Raw genomic sequence first — 17,333 nt, 5'->3', positions numbered from 1 at the left:
ATAATTTATACAGACACCCTGTGGCTCCATAGATTTTTTTTTAGCTAAATGGAATCATATCATTCCTACTGTTCTGTGACTTGATTTTTACTTCAGCAATGTGTCTTGGAGTGCTTTCCATATACATCAACTTCATTCTTTTTAACTAGAGCATTACACACTTTGAGTATACCATTGTTTTTATTTAACCATTATTCCCATTGGCAGACATTTAGGTTGTTTCCAGTTTTTCCATACTGTAAACAATGTGCCAGTACACACTTCATACACAAATCTTTAAGAACACCCATGAGTATTTAGGTAGAAGAGATTCCCAGAGTATTAACACTAGGTCAAATGGTATATACATTCTTTTAATAGATACTACTGAGTGCCCATGAAAACACTCACTCAGTCTACATTCCCCGCAACAGTGCATGAGAGGGCCGGTATTCACACACCTGCACCAAGAGTGATTCAGAGGGCCAGTTTTCACACACCTGCACCAACAGTAGCTATTATCAGTATCATTTTAGCTTTTGTAAATCTGAATAGCAAAAAGTTACAGACATGATGCTATTAAGATTGGTATCTATACCTTATGTATATGTGTGTGTGTGTGTGTGTGTGTGTGTGTGTGTGTATATATATATATATGCAGGTAAGGATCCAGAATGCCTAAGGAAAAAAATAAAACAAAGTAAGCGAGCAGAATTCAAATTGGAGTATTGAGAATTAATGGGAGTTCAGCAAAAAGAAAGCATAAATAACTCTTTCAACAGTTTAGCTATAAAAGGAGCAGAGAAAGAGAGGGTAGAAATTGGGGGGGGGATGTGGAGTCAGGACTTTAGGTTTTCGTTTTTCCTATCTTCCCCTATTTGTGTTGATCAGAAGGGCCCAGCTGAGGGAGAGTAGCTGACCACGTAGACAAGAAAACAGTGGCAATTCCTCAGACAGTGAAAACAGACAGGACCCAGGTATAGTTGGAGGTCTCATAGGAGGTGTCCCTTTTCCTGTGATCAAGAGGAGAAAAGAAGAGGACAGGTTTGTTTTCTGGTAGTGAGAAATTAAGGAAAATTCCTTCTAGGGTTTTAGTCGTCTCACTGGAGGAGTCATCTGCTGAGAGGGAGGGACTATGTGGAAGGTGTGAGGAATGTGGAGAGGGTTTAAAATCGTCCCTGCTGAGAATGTGAAGGCATGCTGATTGTGAGTAATCCTTTAATTTGCTGATCTCATAAGCAGAGTGACACCCAATCTGCAGTGACTCTATTCTCACCCACAGAAGAAGCAGAGAGTAGGTTTCCTCTAGTGTTGGGGTCTTGACAAGGGTGTGCTAAAAGGAGAGAGGGGAAGGGAGTTCTAGGGCCCCAGCAAGAACGTTACTGAAATGACGGACCATCGAACATATGCTAAATCAGGAGGGACGTGAAGAATAAAGACGAATGAGGAATTGAGAGAGAATGAAGGGTCAGCAGATAGAAGATTCCAGTAGAGAAGAAAACCAGTCCTTGTGGGAGCAGGCGTAAAAACAAGCTGAACGAGAGGAGGATGTGCTCAGGCAGGTGAATTACTGATTTTTAGGTGAAGTGTTTCGGGCAATGACTAAGCCCAAGGTATGGCATCAGGGTGGAGAATTAGGCAACTCAGGAACAGAGAGGGAAGTCAACGAAGATGAGAAGGTCAAAGAGGTGAGAGGCCAAGGTGTTCAGTGGGCTATCACCCAGGAGGACTGAAGACTTGGCGTAGAGATAGGTTTCAATTAGGGGAAGGGTGATTTTTTCTTTTTTAATAAAACATTGACTTGATCAAGTCTCTGTTCTGCTTTGAATCCTTTAGTCTCTATCCCATTAATGAACTTGAAAATAGGTCAACAGACATCATCCAAAGTGAAGAAAAAAATTTTGAAAAGAAATAAGCAGTCTCAATGACCCGGGGAAGAGTATCAAGAGATCTAATATACATAATTGAAGTCCCAAAAGGAGAGAAGAGAGATAAAGGGACAGAAAACATATTTGAAGATATTACTGGCTGGAAAGGTTCCAAAAGTGATAAAAAAAAAAAAAACCCCATCAACCTACAGATTCAGCCAGCTCAGTGGACCCTGAGCAGGACAAATACAAAAAAAGACACCCAGGCACCTCACTGCCAAACTGCCGAACACCAAACATAAAAATCTTAAAAGCAGCCAGAGGAAAAAAGACAAATTACATAAAAGAGAACAAAAGTGGGAAGAAGAGACTTACCAGACCACAGATGCTGGGAGAGGGTGGGAGGACACGTGGAAAGTGCTGACAGAAAACATCACACATTGTCAACAAAGAATTCTTTATCCCCAGAAAATAGCTTTCCCTGGATACAAAATGAAAGTACAGTAAAGGCACTTTCAGAAAATGAGAGGTGAGGGAATTTGCTGCCAGCAGACCCAAAATACAAGAAATACTCAGAAGCTCCTCAGGCTGAAGGGAAAGCTATCAGAGGTGAATTCAGATATACAGAAATGAAGGAAGAGCACTGGATATTATAAATATGTATATAAATGTAAAAGACTTTCTTTTTTCTTATATTCTTTAAATATCACTTGACTGTTAAAACAAAAATAACAATGCTGTATCACAAAGTCTATTCCATGTAGGAGTATTTCAAAATATATTATGACAATACCACAAAGGATGCAGGGGTGTAAGCTGAGTCATACTGTTGTACGGATCTCACACCATATATGAGGTAGAGCATTCATTCAAGATAGATTGTGATAAGTCAAGGATACAAGCATTAAAAAATACACAAAAATAGTCTATAAAAAGCTAAAAGAAGAGAAAGAATGGAATGTAAAAAATACTCAAATCACCCCAAAAAAGGCAGGAGAGGAGAAAAAAGGAGACAAACAATAGGGGACAAACAGAAAGCAAGCAAAGACAACAGCCACAATCCAACAATGTCAATAACCACGTGAGAGGCAATGAGACAAAACACTCCAGTTAACAGGGGTTATCAAATTGGATTTTTTTTTAAAAGATGCAACTATATGGTGTCTGTAAAAGATGTACTTATTTTTAAAGTCACAGAGAATGACAGCAAAAGAAGGGAAAAAGAAAAGATATACAATGCAAACAGCAAGAGTCAGAAAAAGAGTCACTGTGGCTATTTCAATACCAGACAAAGCACACTTAAAGAAAAGGAGTATTACCAGTGATCAAGGCATTACTTAATAATAAAAAATGAACAAAAGGCCAGCCCCAGGGGCCTAGTGGCTAAGATCAGCACGCTCCACTTTGGTGGCCTGGGTTTGGTTCCCAGGCGCAGACCTACACCACTCGTCTGTCAGTAGCCATGCTGTGGCAGCAACTCACATACAAAAAGAGAAAGATTGGCAGTGGATGTTAGCTCAGGGCAAATCTTCCTCAGCAAAAAAAAAAAAAAGGAAAGAAAGAAAGAAAGAAAAGAACAATTCACCAGGAAGAAAAATCTGACAGAACCAAAGGGAAAACAGACAAATCCACAATCACAGTCGAAGAATTTAACATATCTCAGTAATTCATAGAACGAGGCAAAACTCAGTAAAGACCTAGAGAAGATTTGAGCAATACTATCAATCAATTTGGTTTAATTGTTATATATAGAATACTTCACCCAACAACTATGGAACACTCATTCCTTCCAAGTGCACATAGAACATTCACCAACATAGACCATAAACTAGAGCATCAAATAAGTCTCAACAAATTTCCGAAGACTAAAAACTTATAGAGTATGTTCTCTGAATGCATGGAGTATTAAATTAGAATCAGACATATGACATCTAGAAAACCCCTAATATTTGTAAATTACGCAGCACGCTTTTAAGTAATCCATGAGACAAAGAAGAAGTCACAAAGGAAATTAGAAAATATTTCAAACTGAATAATGATGAAAATAGAATATATCCAAAATTTGAGGGATGCATCTAAAGTAGTGTAGCAGAAATTTACAGCTTTAGATACCTATATTAGAAAACCATTGTTGTGATTTTAAAACATGTCTTCGAATTCTTTGACACTATTCTCATGCAGAAGTCCTCTTGAATAAATTACTTCCATTGCGTGATTATAAAAACCAAAGGAGCTTAAACTAGGCTCTCTTTGCCCTTGGAACCCAGCCATCAGGCTTTAAGGAAGCCCAAGCAGCACAGAGAGGGGCATAGAAAGGAGGCAATGCCCTCAGTCCCTCCACCCCTGGCACCCCGCTTCCCACCCCACTGAGCTCCCAGCTGATAGCCAGCGCCAATTTACAAGCCATGTGAGCAAGCAAACTTGAAAATTTATCCTCTACCCAACAGCTGAGCTGCCCCAGCTGCTGCTGGATAGAACAGACATAAGCCTTCCCTACTGATGCTAGCCCAATTTCAGATTCATGAGCAAAACAGATGACTGCTGTCTTAACTGATGAGTTTCAGGGTGCTTAATACACAGCAATAGATAACTGAAACGAAGAAAGCGTAAAATCAGCAATCTAAGTTTCCACCTTAAGAAGCTATAAAAAGAGGAAGAAATAAAACCCACAGTAAGTAGGAGGAAGGAAATAATAAAGAGTAGAATAGTTTTTATATTTTCAAATAATTATTTAAAACAATAGAAGAATATGTAACATAGGTTATATTTAGCCTGCAAATCCTAACATATTTACAACCTGGTCCTTTACAGAAAAAGTCTGCTGATCTCTGAACTAAACTTCATTAAAATTAAAAACTTCTGCCACTCAAAAGACACTCAAGTGTAAAGTCATAGCTTCTAATACATGTATATGTATGAACATATTCATGTATATGTGCACATATGTATGTACATTTACTTGAATGTATGTGTATATATATTTGTATATATTACTATCTTTTTTCATCAAAAGAGCCAAGAAGCAAAGACACCCCAGAAGCAATAAGCACGCCTAGCACCCAGATCTTAGTCTCTAATAATCATTCCCCACTAAAAAGAAATAGGGTTCCTTAGAGAAACGAGCCTGGAACATCTTGTTATACCAGAATGCAAGGAATGCCCCCCAAAATGACGTGAGCAAATCACAAGGACATAGGAGCCAGTCTGTCACACTCCCACTAGCCAAAGCTGGGACAATATGGCATCAAATTATTAAATACACTAACAAATTATAAACCATTAAAAACAGGAATCCATGTGCCCATGCTGATAGGAAAAGAGAGAGAGGGAGAGAGAAAGGGAGAGAAGAAGAAAGGACGGAAGAAGAGAGCAGGAAGGAAGGAGGGCAGGAGAGAGAAGGGCGGGCTTTGCTTACAGTAAAATGTCAAATGCTGAAATGCAAGCAGGGAGGGCAAGCTGCAGATGGCAAACCAACATCTTGCAACCATCACTGTAAAGAGTGAATCAGGCAGGAACTTTCAGCAGATGAGGAGCAGGGTACGTGCATGGTCTTAATCATCTCCCTACAGATGGCTTATCAGTTGCAAGGAGGAAAATCACTAATTATACAATGGTCCTCTTTTCAGCATCACCATGCCTCTTAGTTAACAAAATCATATTGAAGGTGATATAAACAATTAGAAGGTCGTCACGGCACAAACTGCGTTCCTGTGACTGTCCACACACTGATTACCTTAGGTGTGAACTACCCATATGCCTTAAGCAATTCCTTGTCCCTATTAAAATAACATGCTCTAAGGACCCATAACTAACGCTAAGCAAAGTTTAAGTCTACTGAACGATGAACGTATCATGACGGGTGGAGGTGAGAGAACAAAGGACTGGATCCCAAATCCTCAGTATAGAAAGCTGTTACCTGAGCGAACGATAGGAGAATGAAGATGCTCATTCAAGGCCATATTTCCAATGATGCGCATTATGTTTCTCTGTATTTTAGGGCAGTCCTTGTGAAGTCGGTACAGCCTCTGAAGTAGCTGCAAGCCTCCGTTTGCTTCAATTTGATCACAGTGTGTAGGCATCTAACAATAAATTAATGACAGCTCACTTTATACTGCATAAATTTACTAACCAGGTGACAGCATGCTGATGGGGCAGCCCGGTGGCTCCTGCTCAAGGACAGAGACCACACAGGACTCCCGCTTCAGCTCAATTAATATACAAATCTCCATCGACATGGGAATGCTTCAAAATCACTGAGAAAATTAAGGCATAGCTCACTAAGACTTCTGCAATCTTTATTTTTTTTAAAGTTGTTCCGCCTAGCTCTTGGTTGGATGGAACCTGACAATGTCATTATCACAGAACTGTTTCAACTTATAGTGATACTTTGATTGGCTTGAAACTGCCTTAACATGGTTCTCTAGCTTTGAGAAACCTGCCACCTGATAACAGGAAATAATCGTCTGTGCAAACAGCAGCTTCTGCTTCTGCATACAAGATGCCCAGAGGGAGATAAGCCACATCTGAGGCCCCACACACTAACCCACACAGCCCACAGCCATGGGGCTGGCCTGAAACTCAGGAGTTGGAACATTTTTTAAAGAGAAAGATCATGTAAAAATAAAAAAGTAAGAAAAAGGGATGTGAATTTTTAATGGAGAAAAGAGATCAAAGAAAGTCAAAGGAAATATGTATATTAAGGTAAGGTGACAGAACTGACCAAGTCATCAGTCTGCCAAGGTCACAGGCAGGCCTCGCCTCTTCCCATCATTAGTTTTCCTCACTGACATGACACCACGTCATGTATATGCAACACGTTTTATTCTGTAAATTTCCATTAAATTTTGTCACATTAACTGCATTTAAAAGTAGGCTTTTTAGACAGATACCAAGTGAGATATTAATAACTTGAGAGGTTTCTGGAACGGTAACTGTTACATTCATGCACTGTGCTTCCTACTGAAGATGCATCTCCTGCTTCAGTCACCAGTCCCAAGTCACGAGCACTCCAGCTGGTTTCCCCTCATCCCCTTTGCAGTAGGACTCTCCTGCCTCTGCTCCGCGCTCGAGTCCTAATCCCACCAGTGGGAGCCACAGACGACGAGAAAGCACCATGCTTCTGCGCTATGACTGGTGGTTCCCAAATCTAAACGTGGAGAGTTTAGAATCCCCAGGATGGGGTTTCTCATGACGAGGGCTGAGGCACGTGCAGCTGCCTCACCAGGGATGCCTGTTACAAACGCAAATTCCTCGACTCCACCCACATCTACTAAATTAAAACTGCTGGAGAAGAGAGGAGATGGGCATTTTTAACCCGCTTCCTGGGTGATTTCTAGGCACTAATGTTTGAGCACCGCAAAGTCTGTGCTTCTTTCTTTTTAAAATCAAACTATGATCATGACAGAAAACTTGCCATAATGCCAAAAAGTTTAAAAACCACTGATATAGGCTATAATTAAAATTCAAGAGTATGGTCATCCAAATATTTCTTTTTTTTCTATCTTGCCACATCTTTGTGGGCTTTTTGTTTGTTTGTTTGTTTTTGAGGAAGATGAGCCCTGAGCTAACATCTGCTGCCAATCCTCCTCTTTGCTGCTGAGGAAGACTGGCCCTGAGCTAACATCCGTGCCCCTCTTCCTCCACTTTATATGTGGGATGCCTACCACAGCGTGGCTTGCCAAGTGGTGCCATGTCCACACCCGGGATCTGAACCAGGGAACCCCGGGCTGCTGAAGCGGAGTGTGCGAACTTAACCACTGTGCCACCAGGCCAGCCCATCTTTGGCAGATGTTTCAATGGAACTTAGCTACCTGATAATATTACTTGTACAAGGGATCTGAGAGAGGCAATGAAAGACAGCAAAACTCAAAGGTAAATGCCATATTAATACAACGGGTAGTTTTCTTTACATGAAAATAAAATTAAATCCATTTTTAGAAATATTTAGCAAAAATGAAATTCATGTATTGGTGCTAAATCATGATTATCAATTCTAACAAGGAAATGTGGAAAAAAGCAGAAATTTAAAAATAAGCAAAAAGGTTTTCTTTTATAAAAAGTGAGGATTATTTCCCTTGAATGAACCAATATGTGTAATTTTTTCAATGTGATCGTAAAAAGCAAACCACATTTTGAAAATGTAAGTTACCTCAGAATGTTTTATTAAAGCTTCTAAACAGAACATTTCCACTGTAGCTGAAGGAACTTCTCCAAAGCTTTCAGCGTAAGGAAGTCCATTTCCTCCAAAACACCACAGGCCACCCTGAAAGTAAGATAATTAAATTTTTACTGAAAACAGTGACTAATATTTTTTTTGACAAAAAGAAAATCTCTGTACTATATATAGTATTAGAAAGAACTAATATGTAGGACTCAAAATATTTTGGGTACTTAAAGGGAACTTTATTTATGCCAACCATTGCTTACTAGAATAGAAAACATATGGAATCATTCCTAGAGGAGAGCAATCTTGGGGTCTTTCTCCATCCTTTCCTCTGTGCCCTCTTCTCTGAAAGTACAAAGACTAACACACAATTCTTTATCAAGCAGGAAAAGCCGGGGGTTGATGACAAGGTTCTGGTGTCAGATTATGCCAGTAAAGTCTACTTAAAGTCTATTAATCACAATAATGAGAAAGAGAAGAGGCATTATGGAAAAATTTAAAATAAAGGCCATGATGATGACCATAGAGCTTTTAATTCTTCATAAATTCAAATTCAAGTTCATATGGAAGAAAAAAAGAAGGGTTAGGAAAATTATGAAACAGAAGAGTAGTGGGGACTAGTCCTAACGGATAGCAACACATCCTATAAGAATAAACTGGGAAAAGAAAATGCCAACTCTTACCACAGATAAAGGGCTAATGTCACTAATATACAATAATCTTCTACAAAGCACTGGTAAAATACCAACAATGCTATGGAAAGATGAGGAACAGTCATAAACAGAAAGTTCTCGGGAAAAGAAATATCATGCCTCTTCGGTATATGAAATGATGCCCCACAGTGCTCACAATGAGAAGCATGCATGGAGAAACTACACTGAGAAAGGACTTTTTTTTTTTTGAGGAAGATCAGCCCTGAGCTAACATCAGCCACCAATCCTCCTCTTTTTGCTGAGGAAGACTGGCCCTGAGCTACCATCTGTGCCCATCTTCCTTTACTTTATATGTGGGACGCCACCACAGCATGGCTTGACAAGCAGTGCATAGGTCCACGCCTGGGATTCAAACCTGTGAACCCTGGGCCGCCCAAGTGGACTGTGTAAACTTAACTGCTACGCCACTGGGCTGGCCCAGAGCAAGGACATTTTTTATCTGTCAGATGGGTGGGGAAACAGGCATTCTGACCACCCTGCTGCCGGTAGTATCAATGGGGCTGCTTCTATGGAGGACAACTTAGTGACAGCTGTCAAAAGTACAAGTGCCCAGGCCCTTCAACAATTGATCCTAAAGAGACACCCACACACGGCAAAGTGATACCGGTACAAGTCGGCCCACTGCAGCACTGTTTGTAAGAACAAAAGACTGAAACTACCTGATGGCCATCATAGGCGGTTGGTTAAATCAATGATGGTACCATACATTACATACAATGGAATGCTATGTGAGTATAAAACACGTTGAGTCTCTTCATATATTGATACGTACCAATCTCCAAAATAAACCCTTAAGGGAGAAAAAGAAAGGGCAGAAGAGTGTGTATCGTATGTTATTACCATTTGTGTAGAAAGGTATGCACAACTATGTGTGCCTGTTGGGGTAGGGGAGATGGAGGGAGGACTTATTACTGCCTCTCCTTTTGAAGAGCTTCGTACTGAACTAGGGGTCATAACCGTGTGCATACAGATAACTCATTTGCTGGCAAAAGAAGACAACTATGGGGCTGGCCCCGTGGCCGAGGGGTTAAGTTCGCGTGCTCCGCTTCAGCAGCCCAGGTTTTTGCCAGTTTGAATCCTGCGCGCGGACATGGCACCGCTCATCAAGCCATGCTGAGGTGGCGTCCCACATGCCACAACTAGAAGGACCCACAACTAAAAGTACACAACTATGCACCAGGGGGCTTTGGGGAGAAAAAGGAAAAATAAAATCTTTAAAAAAAAATAAAAGGACAACTATGTACAAGGTAATGTCTTTCAAAAACATAAATATAAAGCCCTGTGTTTCATACAGGAAATATAAACCATAAGTTTCTGCATTTTTAGTTAATTTATAGAGTTCACGGTTCAGTAAACCTAGTAAATATTCAAAGTGTTTGGCCACTCTATAATTCTTACTCATGCCTTCTTCTCAGATATAATATTCTGTTTTCCAAGTTTAAACTTGCTTGGATCTCAAAGATTCACGCTATTTATAAGGAGGATTGGGAAGGGACTAACTCACTGGAAGTCAGGGATAAGGGTAAACAGTGGACTGGTGGGCTCCGGGGGATGGGAAATTTTTCTTAAAGATCTCCCACCACAACCTGCCTCCCCCAAGTCCCTTTCCCCACCTGATACCCTCAAAGCATCTGACCTCCTTCTAACCTAAATGCTCCAAGGAAGAAGAAAGAGAAAAATGATCTAGGATTTTCATTCTTCTTGATCATTCCTGAAGTGGATATAAGTGTGCAGTTCCAATTCCATCCTTGTTGGTGAAGCTTATAAGTTATTTATAAACTGGCAGATGGTGTGGCAGTAAGAAGCACGAGCAAAAGGAATGAATAAAAAGTTATAAACTCATGGTGTGGTCGTATGGATTATATTCTATTTCCTAACATGAAAATAAATATATATAGGGTACTGTCGCTTTATCACTGGATTAAGATATAGCAAGGTTAAATAAATTCACAAAGATTTAAGAAATGCCACACATCAAATTCCATAAGTGCAATTAAAAAACAATTTCTTAAGTATCAAAGAAATGTATAGGAAAAGGTGGAGAGAGTCACAATGTTAAGGCATAAAAATTAAAAGGCAACAATAACAATAAAGCATAAGAGGAGATGCTAACTAATCAAGTAAGTTACTAAAGAATTTACATCCACATTATATAGTGTTAAATACAGGTATGTAACAAAGCATTTTTATGAATAATTTACTATGATTCTCAAATTTAGACACAACATTACTATGAGTTAACATGGTATTTTTCAAATGCATTTCAACAAGTTTATAACAGCCGAATGATTTAATACAAAATGGATATTTTCTTACCATCTAATCTACATTCCAATTAAACACAACCCTTGGAGGTTCCTCTATTTTTGTCTTTGTCATACAAAATACTTTGACTCATAATAGAAATACGCCTGTTGTTATCTAAGTATAGAGCAGTCTGTGCACAGCCCAGCTCTTTGAGCAATGTCATGATTCACCCATTCATTATTCAATAAATATTTATTGGGAGTATATTGCATATGAGGTACTGTATTTGGGCCTGGGGAAATTATAGACTACTGGAAGAGAATAAGAGAATTAAATAAATAAGCAAGAAAATAAATATATAAAATAATTACAGAATGGGATAAATACTATGAAGGGCAATAAATGCAATAAACAGGTGAGATAAGGAGGAAGGTCTCTCAGAGGAGCTGACAAGCTGAGATCTGAAGGACAAGAGGGAGGCAGCCATGTGACAGGCTGGTGGCAGAGCATTCCAGGCAGAGGCAACACAAGCAGATACACACTTAGCAAATTCAAGGAACGGAGAGGAGAAGCCAGTGTGGCTGGAGTACAGTGAGCATAAGGGAGGGGAGAAAGAAAGGGGACAGTTACAAAGGTAGTGAAGAAACAGATTCAGCAAGCTGAAGCCAAAGCTGGCTATGAGACGTGACATCTGAAAATAATTACCTGTTCTCCTGGAAAACACTTTGAACTGAGCTGGGTTTGCTTTGTCCCTGTTACTTACATGTGACGAGCAGATTTACCCATAACCAAAGTCGGGAGGAGGGAAAGTGCAAGGAGTTTGCAGATGACAATGATGGGTTCATTCCAACAGAATGTACCTCCTGGGGAACTTGCACGACCTAAGGTTGTCCATCCATCTGAAAGCAAGCTGCACAGTCTCCTGTTTTGTGTAACCATCTCTGTAGCTTTCCAAATCCTCAGGCATTATAGAAACCTCCCATCTTTAAACCGTGTCTGTCGGCATCTTTCTCTCAATCACAACACATTGCTATACTTAGGGAGATGAATGCAGAAGTGTTGGGATGCAAGGACTTCAGACTCTAATAGCTGAGATGATTTCAGAGAGACTTCGGGAAATTACAGGGGAAGATGATAATACTGGAATTGCTCAAGATTTTAGTTGGATTGTCCTTAAGCCAAGGTCACAAAAGCTTTATGATGGAAAATCATTTCAATGCACCATATCCACTGTTCTCTTGACTGCAGGTGGTTTGCCATATTAGATCAAAGAGACATCACAATCCAGAATGTCCAACCTTCTGCATCTCTGGTTGCTTCCTTAGGCTCTAGATCACAGGCGCCTGAGGTCCTCTAAGAGGGGCTGAAACTGGAGACAAGCTGATTGACTGCAAGTGTCCAGATGGTAACAAAAACAAAACAAGACTGAAAACTGGATTGTGACATCAAAGAAGGAACGATATATATTTTTTTTTTGTGAGGAAGCTTAGCCCTGAGTTAACATCTGCTGCCAATCCTCCTCTTTTTGCTGAGGAAGGCTGGCCCTGAGCTAACATCCGTGCCCATTGTCCTCTACTTTATATGTGGGACGCCTACCACAGCATGGCTTGCCAAGCGGTGCCATGTCCGCACCTGGGGTCCGAACCGGCGAACCCCGGGCCGCCAAAGCGGAACGTGCGAACTTAACCGCTGTGCTAGTAGGTCAGCCCCAGAAGGAGCAATCTTGACGGTAACATCTGGGCTAGTAGGAGGCCCGAGGACCACCTCACCCTGTCCCCCAGCCACCTACAGAATCGTAGTCAGCAAATCCCAGGCAGATGCGGAAAGCTGCCGGGGAGGAGGTGACAGTAAAACTGAGAAGCGCTTTCGCTCTCCCCGCCCCAGTTCTCCGAGGAACAGAGCAGAGGGACAACCGGCGGGAAGGCAGATCATCGCCGGGGCGGGGAGCAGGGGGCAGGTGGTCTGACACTGCTTCTAATTGTGGGTCCCTTTGTTATGCTACGCAGAAGAGCTAATCTCTGCTGTTTCTTCGTAAAAAATTACAAGTTTACAGCTCTGAAATTTGTGCAAACTAACTGGGCTTAAAGACGATGTTCATTCTAAAGCACGAGTTTTTAACCCTGGGTCATCCTTAAGGGTCTGGGGTAGATAGAATTCAGGTAGGGTGGAGGGGCAAAAATTACACCTTTATCTTCCTAACCTCTAACTGAAACTTTGCATCGTATTCAGTCACAAACGTGGACGATAAACCAGAGTGACAGTTGTGGTCTGTGTGACAGTCAGCAAGAGAAAGTGCAGACATCTTCATATCACATCTTACTTGTTGCAGCCATCTGGAAATAATGTTACGCTCACTGTTCCTTTGGACGCCAACTGCACATTCTCAGACTGGCGACCCAGAATCAACATTGCATCCAGTGTCCCCCTAGCAAGAACTATTTGAGATCCATTCATGGAGAGACTAGTCCTCAGTTTAACGTTCTTATTCAGTTAAGCAACAACAGCATTCACACTGATACATCTTTAAAAAATAAAATTTACACACTGAATTAAACCACAAGAAACAGCCGTTTTCCCCAACTCTATCCACCGAAAGGGTTTAAAGAGTACCAATGAGCTTCCTTAGCCCCAGAACTCAGTTTCTAAAAACGATCAGCCCTAGAACAAACCAGAACTTCTTCAAGAATCATCTGATTCTACGGCCGGAGCAGAGAAAGTTTAAGATGAGCTGGAACATTTTCTAATGCCAGAAAATACAGCAGTGCTCAAAAAATAAAGGAGACATTTCCAAAAGACGTGGGAGCCATAGCCAAATCTGGGGCAACCTGAGCACCAATATGAATAATAACAGCAATGGTTTATAATCTAGTGAATAAAATAACAATCCATGAGCCCATGGACCCACGGACCAGGAAAAAAGGAAGCGGGGGGCGGGGAGGAGAAGGAGGAAGGAAAGCTTTTCCTTACAGTAGATTACTGACAAGTAAAGAGAGAATGATGGAATTGGGGATGGGGCGTGGGAATCACCATTCTGCAACATTCCAATAATAACTGCTTTTCAGGCAAGATTCATTCAAAAGACACTAAAATCATTGGCTGAAAGTTTGAAGAGAAACTGGGTAGTCTAATAGTCTCAAAATTATCTCCTCTCCCCACAGATCCTGTATTCATTACAAACAAAACATGTTAACATTAAAGCAGAGAACCTGGAAAGGTAACATCAACAATAAAGGGACCAACTGGCAACATGTGCTTCTGGATGTGATGCCCTGAGAAGGGCACAAAATCACGGACACTGTGTCCCTGTGATAAAAGCACAACCTGAATCCAATCACGATGAACTGAGGGCATTCTCGAAACCACTGCTTTGTACTCTTCAAAAACGTGAACGATACGAAGACAGAGAAAAGCTGAAGCGTTTTCCCAGATAAAAGGAGACAAAACAGACATGGCCATCAAATGCAATGCTTCATCCTAGACTAGATCCTGGATCAGATTTACAAAAGAAAAAACCTGTCATGAAAGAATTACTGAGACAGCTGGCAAAGTTCAACTATGCAGTCTACACTGGATAACAGTATTATCCACTGTTGACTTTCTGAGCTTGTAGCTACACTGTGGTGATGTCAGGGAACGTCCTTGTTGTTAGGAAATACATGCTTAAGCGTTGAGAGGTGATGGGCATCGTTTCTGCAGCTAAGTCTCAAATGCTTCAGGGAGGAAAACAGTAAACGTGTGTGAACAGACATATATATCTATAGAGAGGGAAAGTAAATGGGGGGTGATAAAACAAATGGGATAAAATGTTCATAACTGGTGAATCTTAGTGACATGCAGTTTTTACAACTCTTTGAGTCTGAAATTATTTCAAAGTAAAAGTTAAAATATTTTTAAATAAACTTCAACTTTCCTGTTTTAAATGTATTTTCTTGTTAATGCATTAATAATAAGCACATTTATTAATTATATCACAAATTTGTTTTTTATTTTGGTCACAATATTTCAATATAATTAGTTTCCTTTGTAATCCTATGTACTGTATCTGATACATCTAGAAATGAGTTCATAGACTTTACCCAATCACCAAAAGGATCCATGGTGTACAAAGACGAAGAATCCTTGCTCTAAAACCAAAAACAACTGTGTAGGCTCTCTGCTGAGGCTTCGAGTGACCTCTCCACGTGAGCAGTTTTGCAGAGAAGCAGCATACTGCCCCTTGAAGGGTGCTTGGGGACTGTCACAGGGCAAGTGTGTCATAAACTGGTCAGATAGATCACTAAAAACCAGATGGACACCCCTCCTATCCCTTTGCCCCCAACTTCTTGGCGTGGAAAAAATGCACGAAGCCTGACTAAACCGGGGTGAGGATGGGGAGAAACAAGAATAAGTGAATGGAGTTGCTTACTGGTCTGATGAGATGGAACCTCAGAAGTGAAACTAAATATTTTTTAAAATATTAAATTAAAGATGTGCTGCTTCTTATTTAAAAAAAAACATGTTCAGAGGACAGGGACCCAAATCAAAGCGAAAGCAGCATCTTCCAAGTAGAAAACCAGAAGTACTTCATTAAACACAAAGCACTCAGTGGGTTTTTTTTTTAAAAGTACCAAAAACAATTTCTTTCTGAAATTTCTACTTAAAGGATAGATCTATGTGTGCATGTGATTTGCCCAAATAGAATGGAATTTTTTTTTTGAGGAAGATTACATCTGCCACCAATTTTTTTGCTGAGGAAGACTGGCCCTGAGCTAACATCCACGCCCATCTTCCTCTACTTTGTATTTGGGATGCCTGCCACAGCATGGCTTGATAAGTGGTGTTTAGGTCCACACCTGGGATCCGATCCAGTGAATCCCAGGCCGCCAAAGTGGAACGTGTGCATTTAACTGCTATGCCACCAGGCTGGCCCCAGATGGAAATGTTTTAAGAATCAGTTTCATTATTTCCATTGTGATCTATGATTCCTAAATATACTGAATTGTAAGAGTGTCAAGATAATGCAATTGAAAGGTCCTATGAATTACTTTCTCAGACATCACTTTGTCTAGGGGAAGATCTCGTTTAGAACGGGCCAGTGAGACGGGTGGGGGAGGGGCAATGGGGAAGGTGGCAGGAAACCCACATCCTCTCCAAGGTGGTAAATGTTAACACACACATATGACATGTTAATTATGCACACACAGGGTCAGCTGAAACTACGAAACTCTTTAAACTGCTGGCCGAGGCCATGACTCCTGGGTAGACAAAGAAGTAGCAGAGTGTTGTAAACCACTTTCTCTCTCTTCACTTAGCAAAAGGTAATTAAATGCTATAGAAGTGACAGAACACCCTAGAAGGTAGAGGGATGTTGACTAAATAGGAATGAGCAGAAGGAAATCTTTCCGGCTGAAAAAGAACATCAGGCCAGGCAGCCGGAGCTGTGGCGCGAGAACAAGGGAGAAGTGAGTGGCAGCAGTGGGAGATGGAAGCGGGTGGGACACCCTGGCAGAGAGCAGCGAGGCATCCCGTGCCCACCCTGACTGTGCCCACTGACCCTGTCCATCCATAGCCTGGTCCTGGCCAAGCTGAAACTATCAGAAGTTAGACAAGACCTGCTGAAATTGAGGCTGTGTTCCCTGGCTCCCAGATGACAAAGGGAGCCTGAGAACAGAGAAGGGAAGGCTATGGAAAATGGAAGAAATCACTCACAATGATAGGCCCACGGTCTCATAGATATGACACCAGAAGCACAGCGACAAAAGAACAAAATGCATAAACTGGACTTCATCAAAATTAAAAATGTTGGTCTGCAAAAGACACTATCAAGAAAGTGAAAAAACCCACAAAATGGGAGAAATATTTGCAAACAATATATCTGATAGGGGATTTATATCTAAAATATATAAAGAATTCTCACAACAATAAAAAGACACGTAACCCAATTAAAAAATGGACAAAGGATTTGAATAGACATTTCTCCAAAGAAGATACATTAATGGTCAATAAGCACATGAAAAGATGCTCCATATCATTAATCATTAAGCAAATGCAAACCAAAACCAGAATGAAGATTCCACAACACGTCCCAGCAATTCCACTCCTGGGTACATACCCAAGAGAATTAAAAACATACGCCCACAGAAAAACCTGTACACAAATGTTCACAGCAGCATGATTCATAATAGGCAAAAAGTGGAAAGCACCTAAATATCCATCAACTGGTGGATGTATGAACAAAATGGTATACCCACACAATGGAATATTACTGGCCATAAAAATGAATGAAGTACTGATACACACTACAACGTGGCTGAACCTTGAAAACATTATACTAAGTTAAAGAAGTCAGAAACAAAAGGCAACATACTAGATGACACTATTTCC

General features: G+C 40.7%; 1 protein-coding gene across 4 annotated transcripts in view; it reads right to left on the bottom strand.

Annotated features, from left to right (window-relative positions):
* The window catches only part of SERAC1 (serine active site containing 1), a 52,967-nt gene that overhangs the window by 11,209 nt on the left and 24,425 nt on the right, over window positions 1-17,333 (bottom strand). For all 4 annotated transcript variants that reach the window (XM_014738136.3, XM_023633062.2, XM_001501091.5 and 1 more), the window contains exons 9-10: window positions 7,996-8,109; window positions 5,764-5,926 (exon numbers count right to left, since the gene is read on the bottom strand). In XM_014738136.3, coding sequence (XP_014593622.1) covers window positions 5,764-5,926; window positions 7,996-8,109 — 277 coding nt within the window. The remainder of the gene's footprint in view (window positions 1-5,763; window positions 5,927-7,995; window positions 8,110-17,333) is intronic.

This window comes from Equus caballus, chromosome 31 (assembly GCF_041296265.1).
Source record: "Equus caballus isolate H_3958 breed thoroughbred chromosome 31, TB-T2T, whole genome shotgun sequence".
NCBI classification, from domain to species: Eukaryota; Metazoa; Chordata; class Mammalia; order Perissodactyla; family Equidae; genus Equus; species Equus caballus.
Note: the sequence above shows the minus strand (reverse complement) of the source record. Positions and strands in the feature narration are given on the sequence as shown.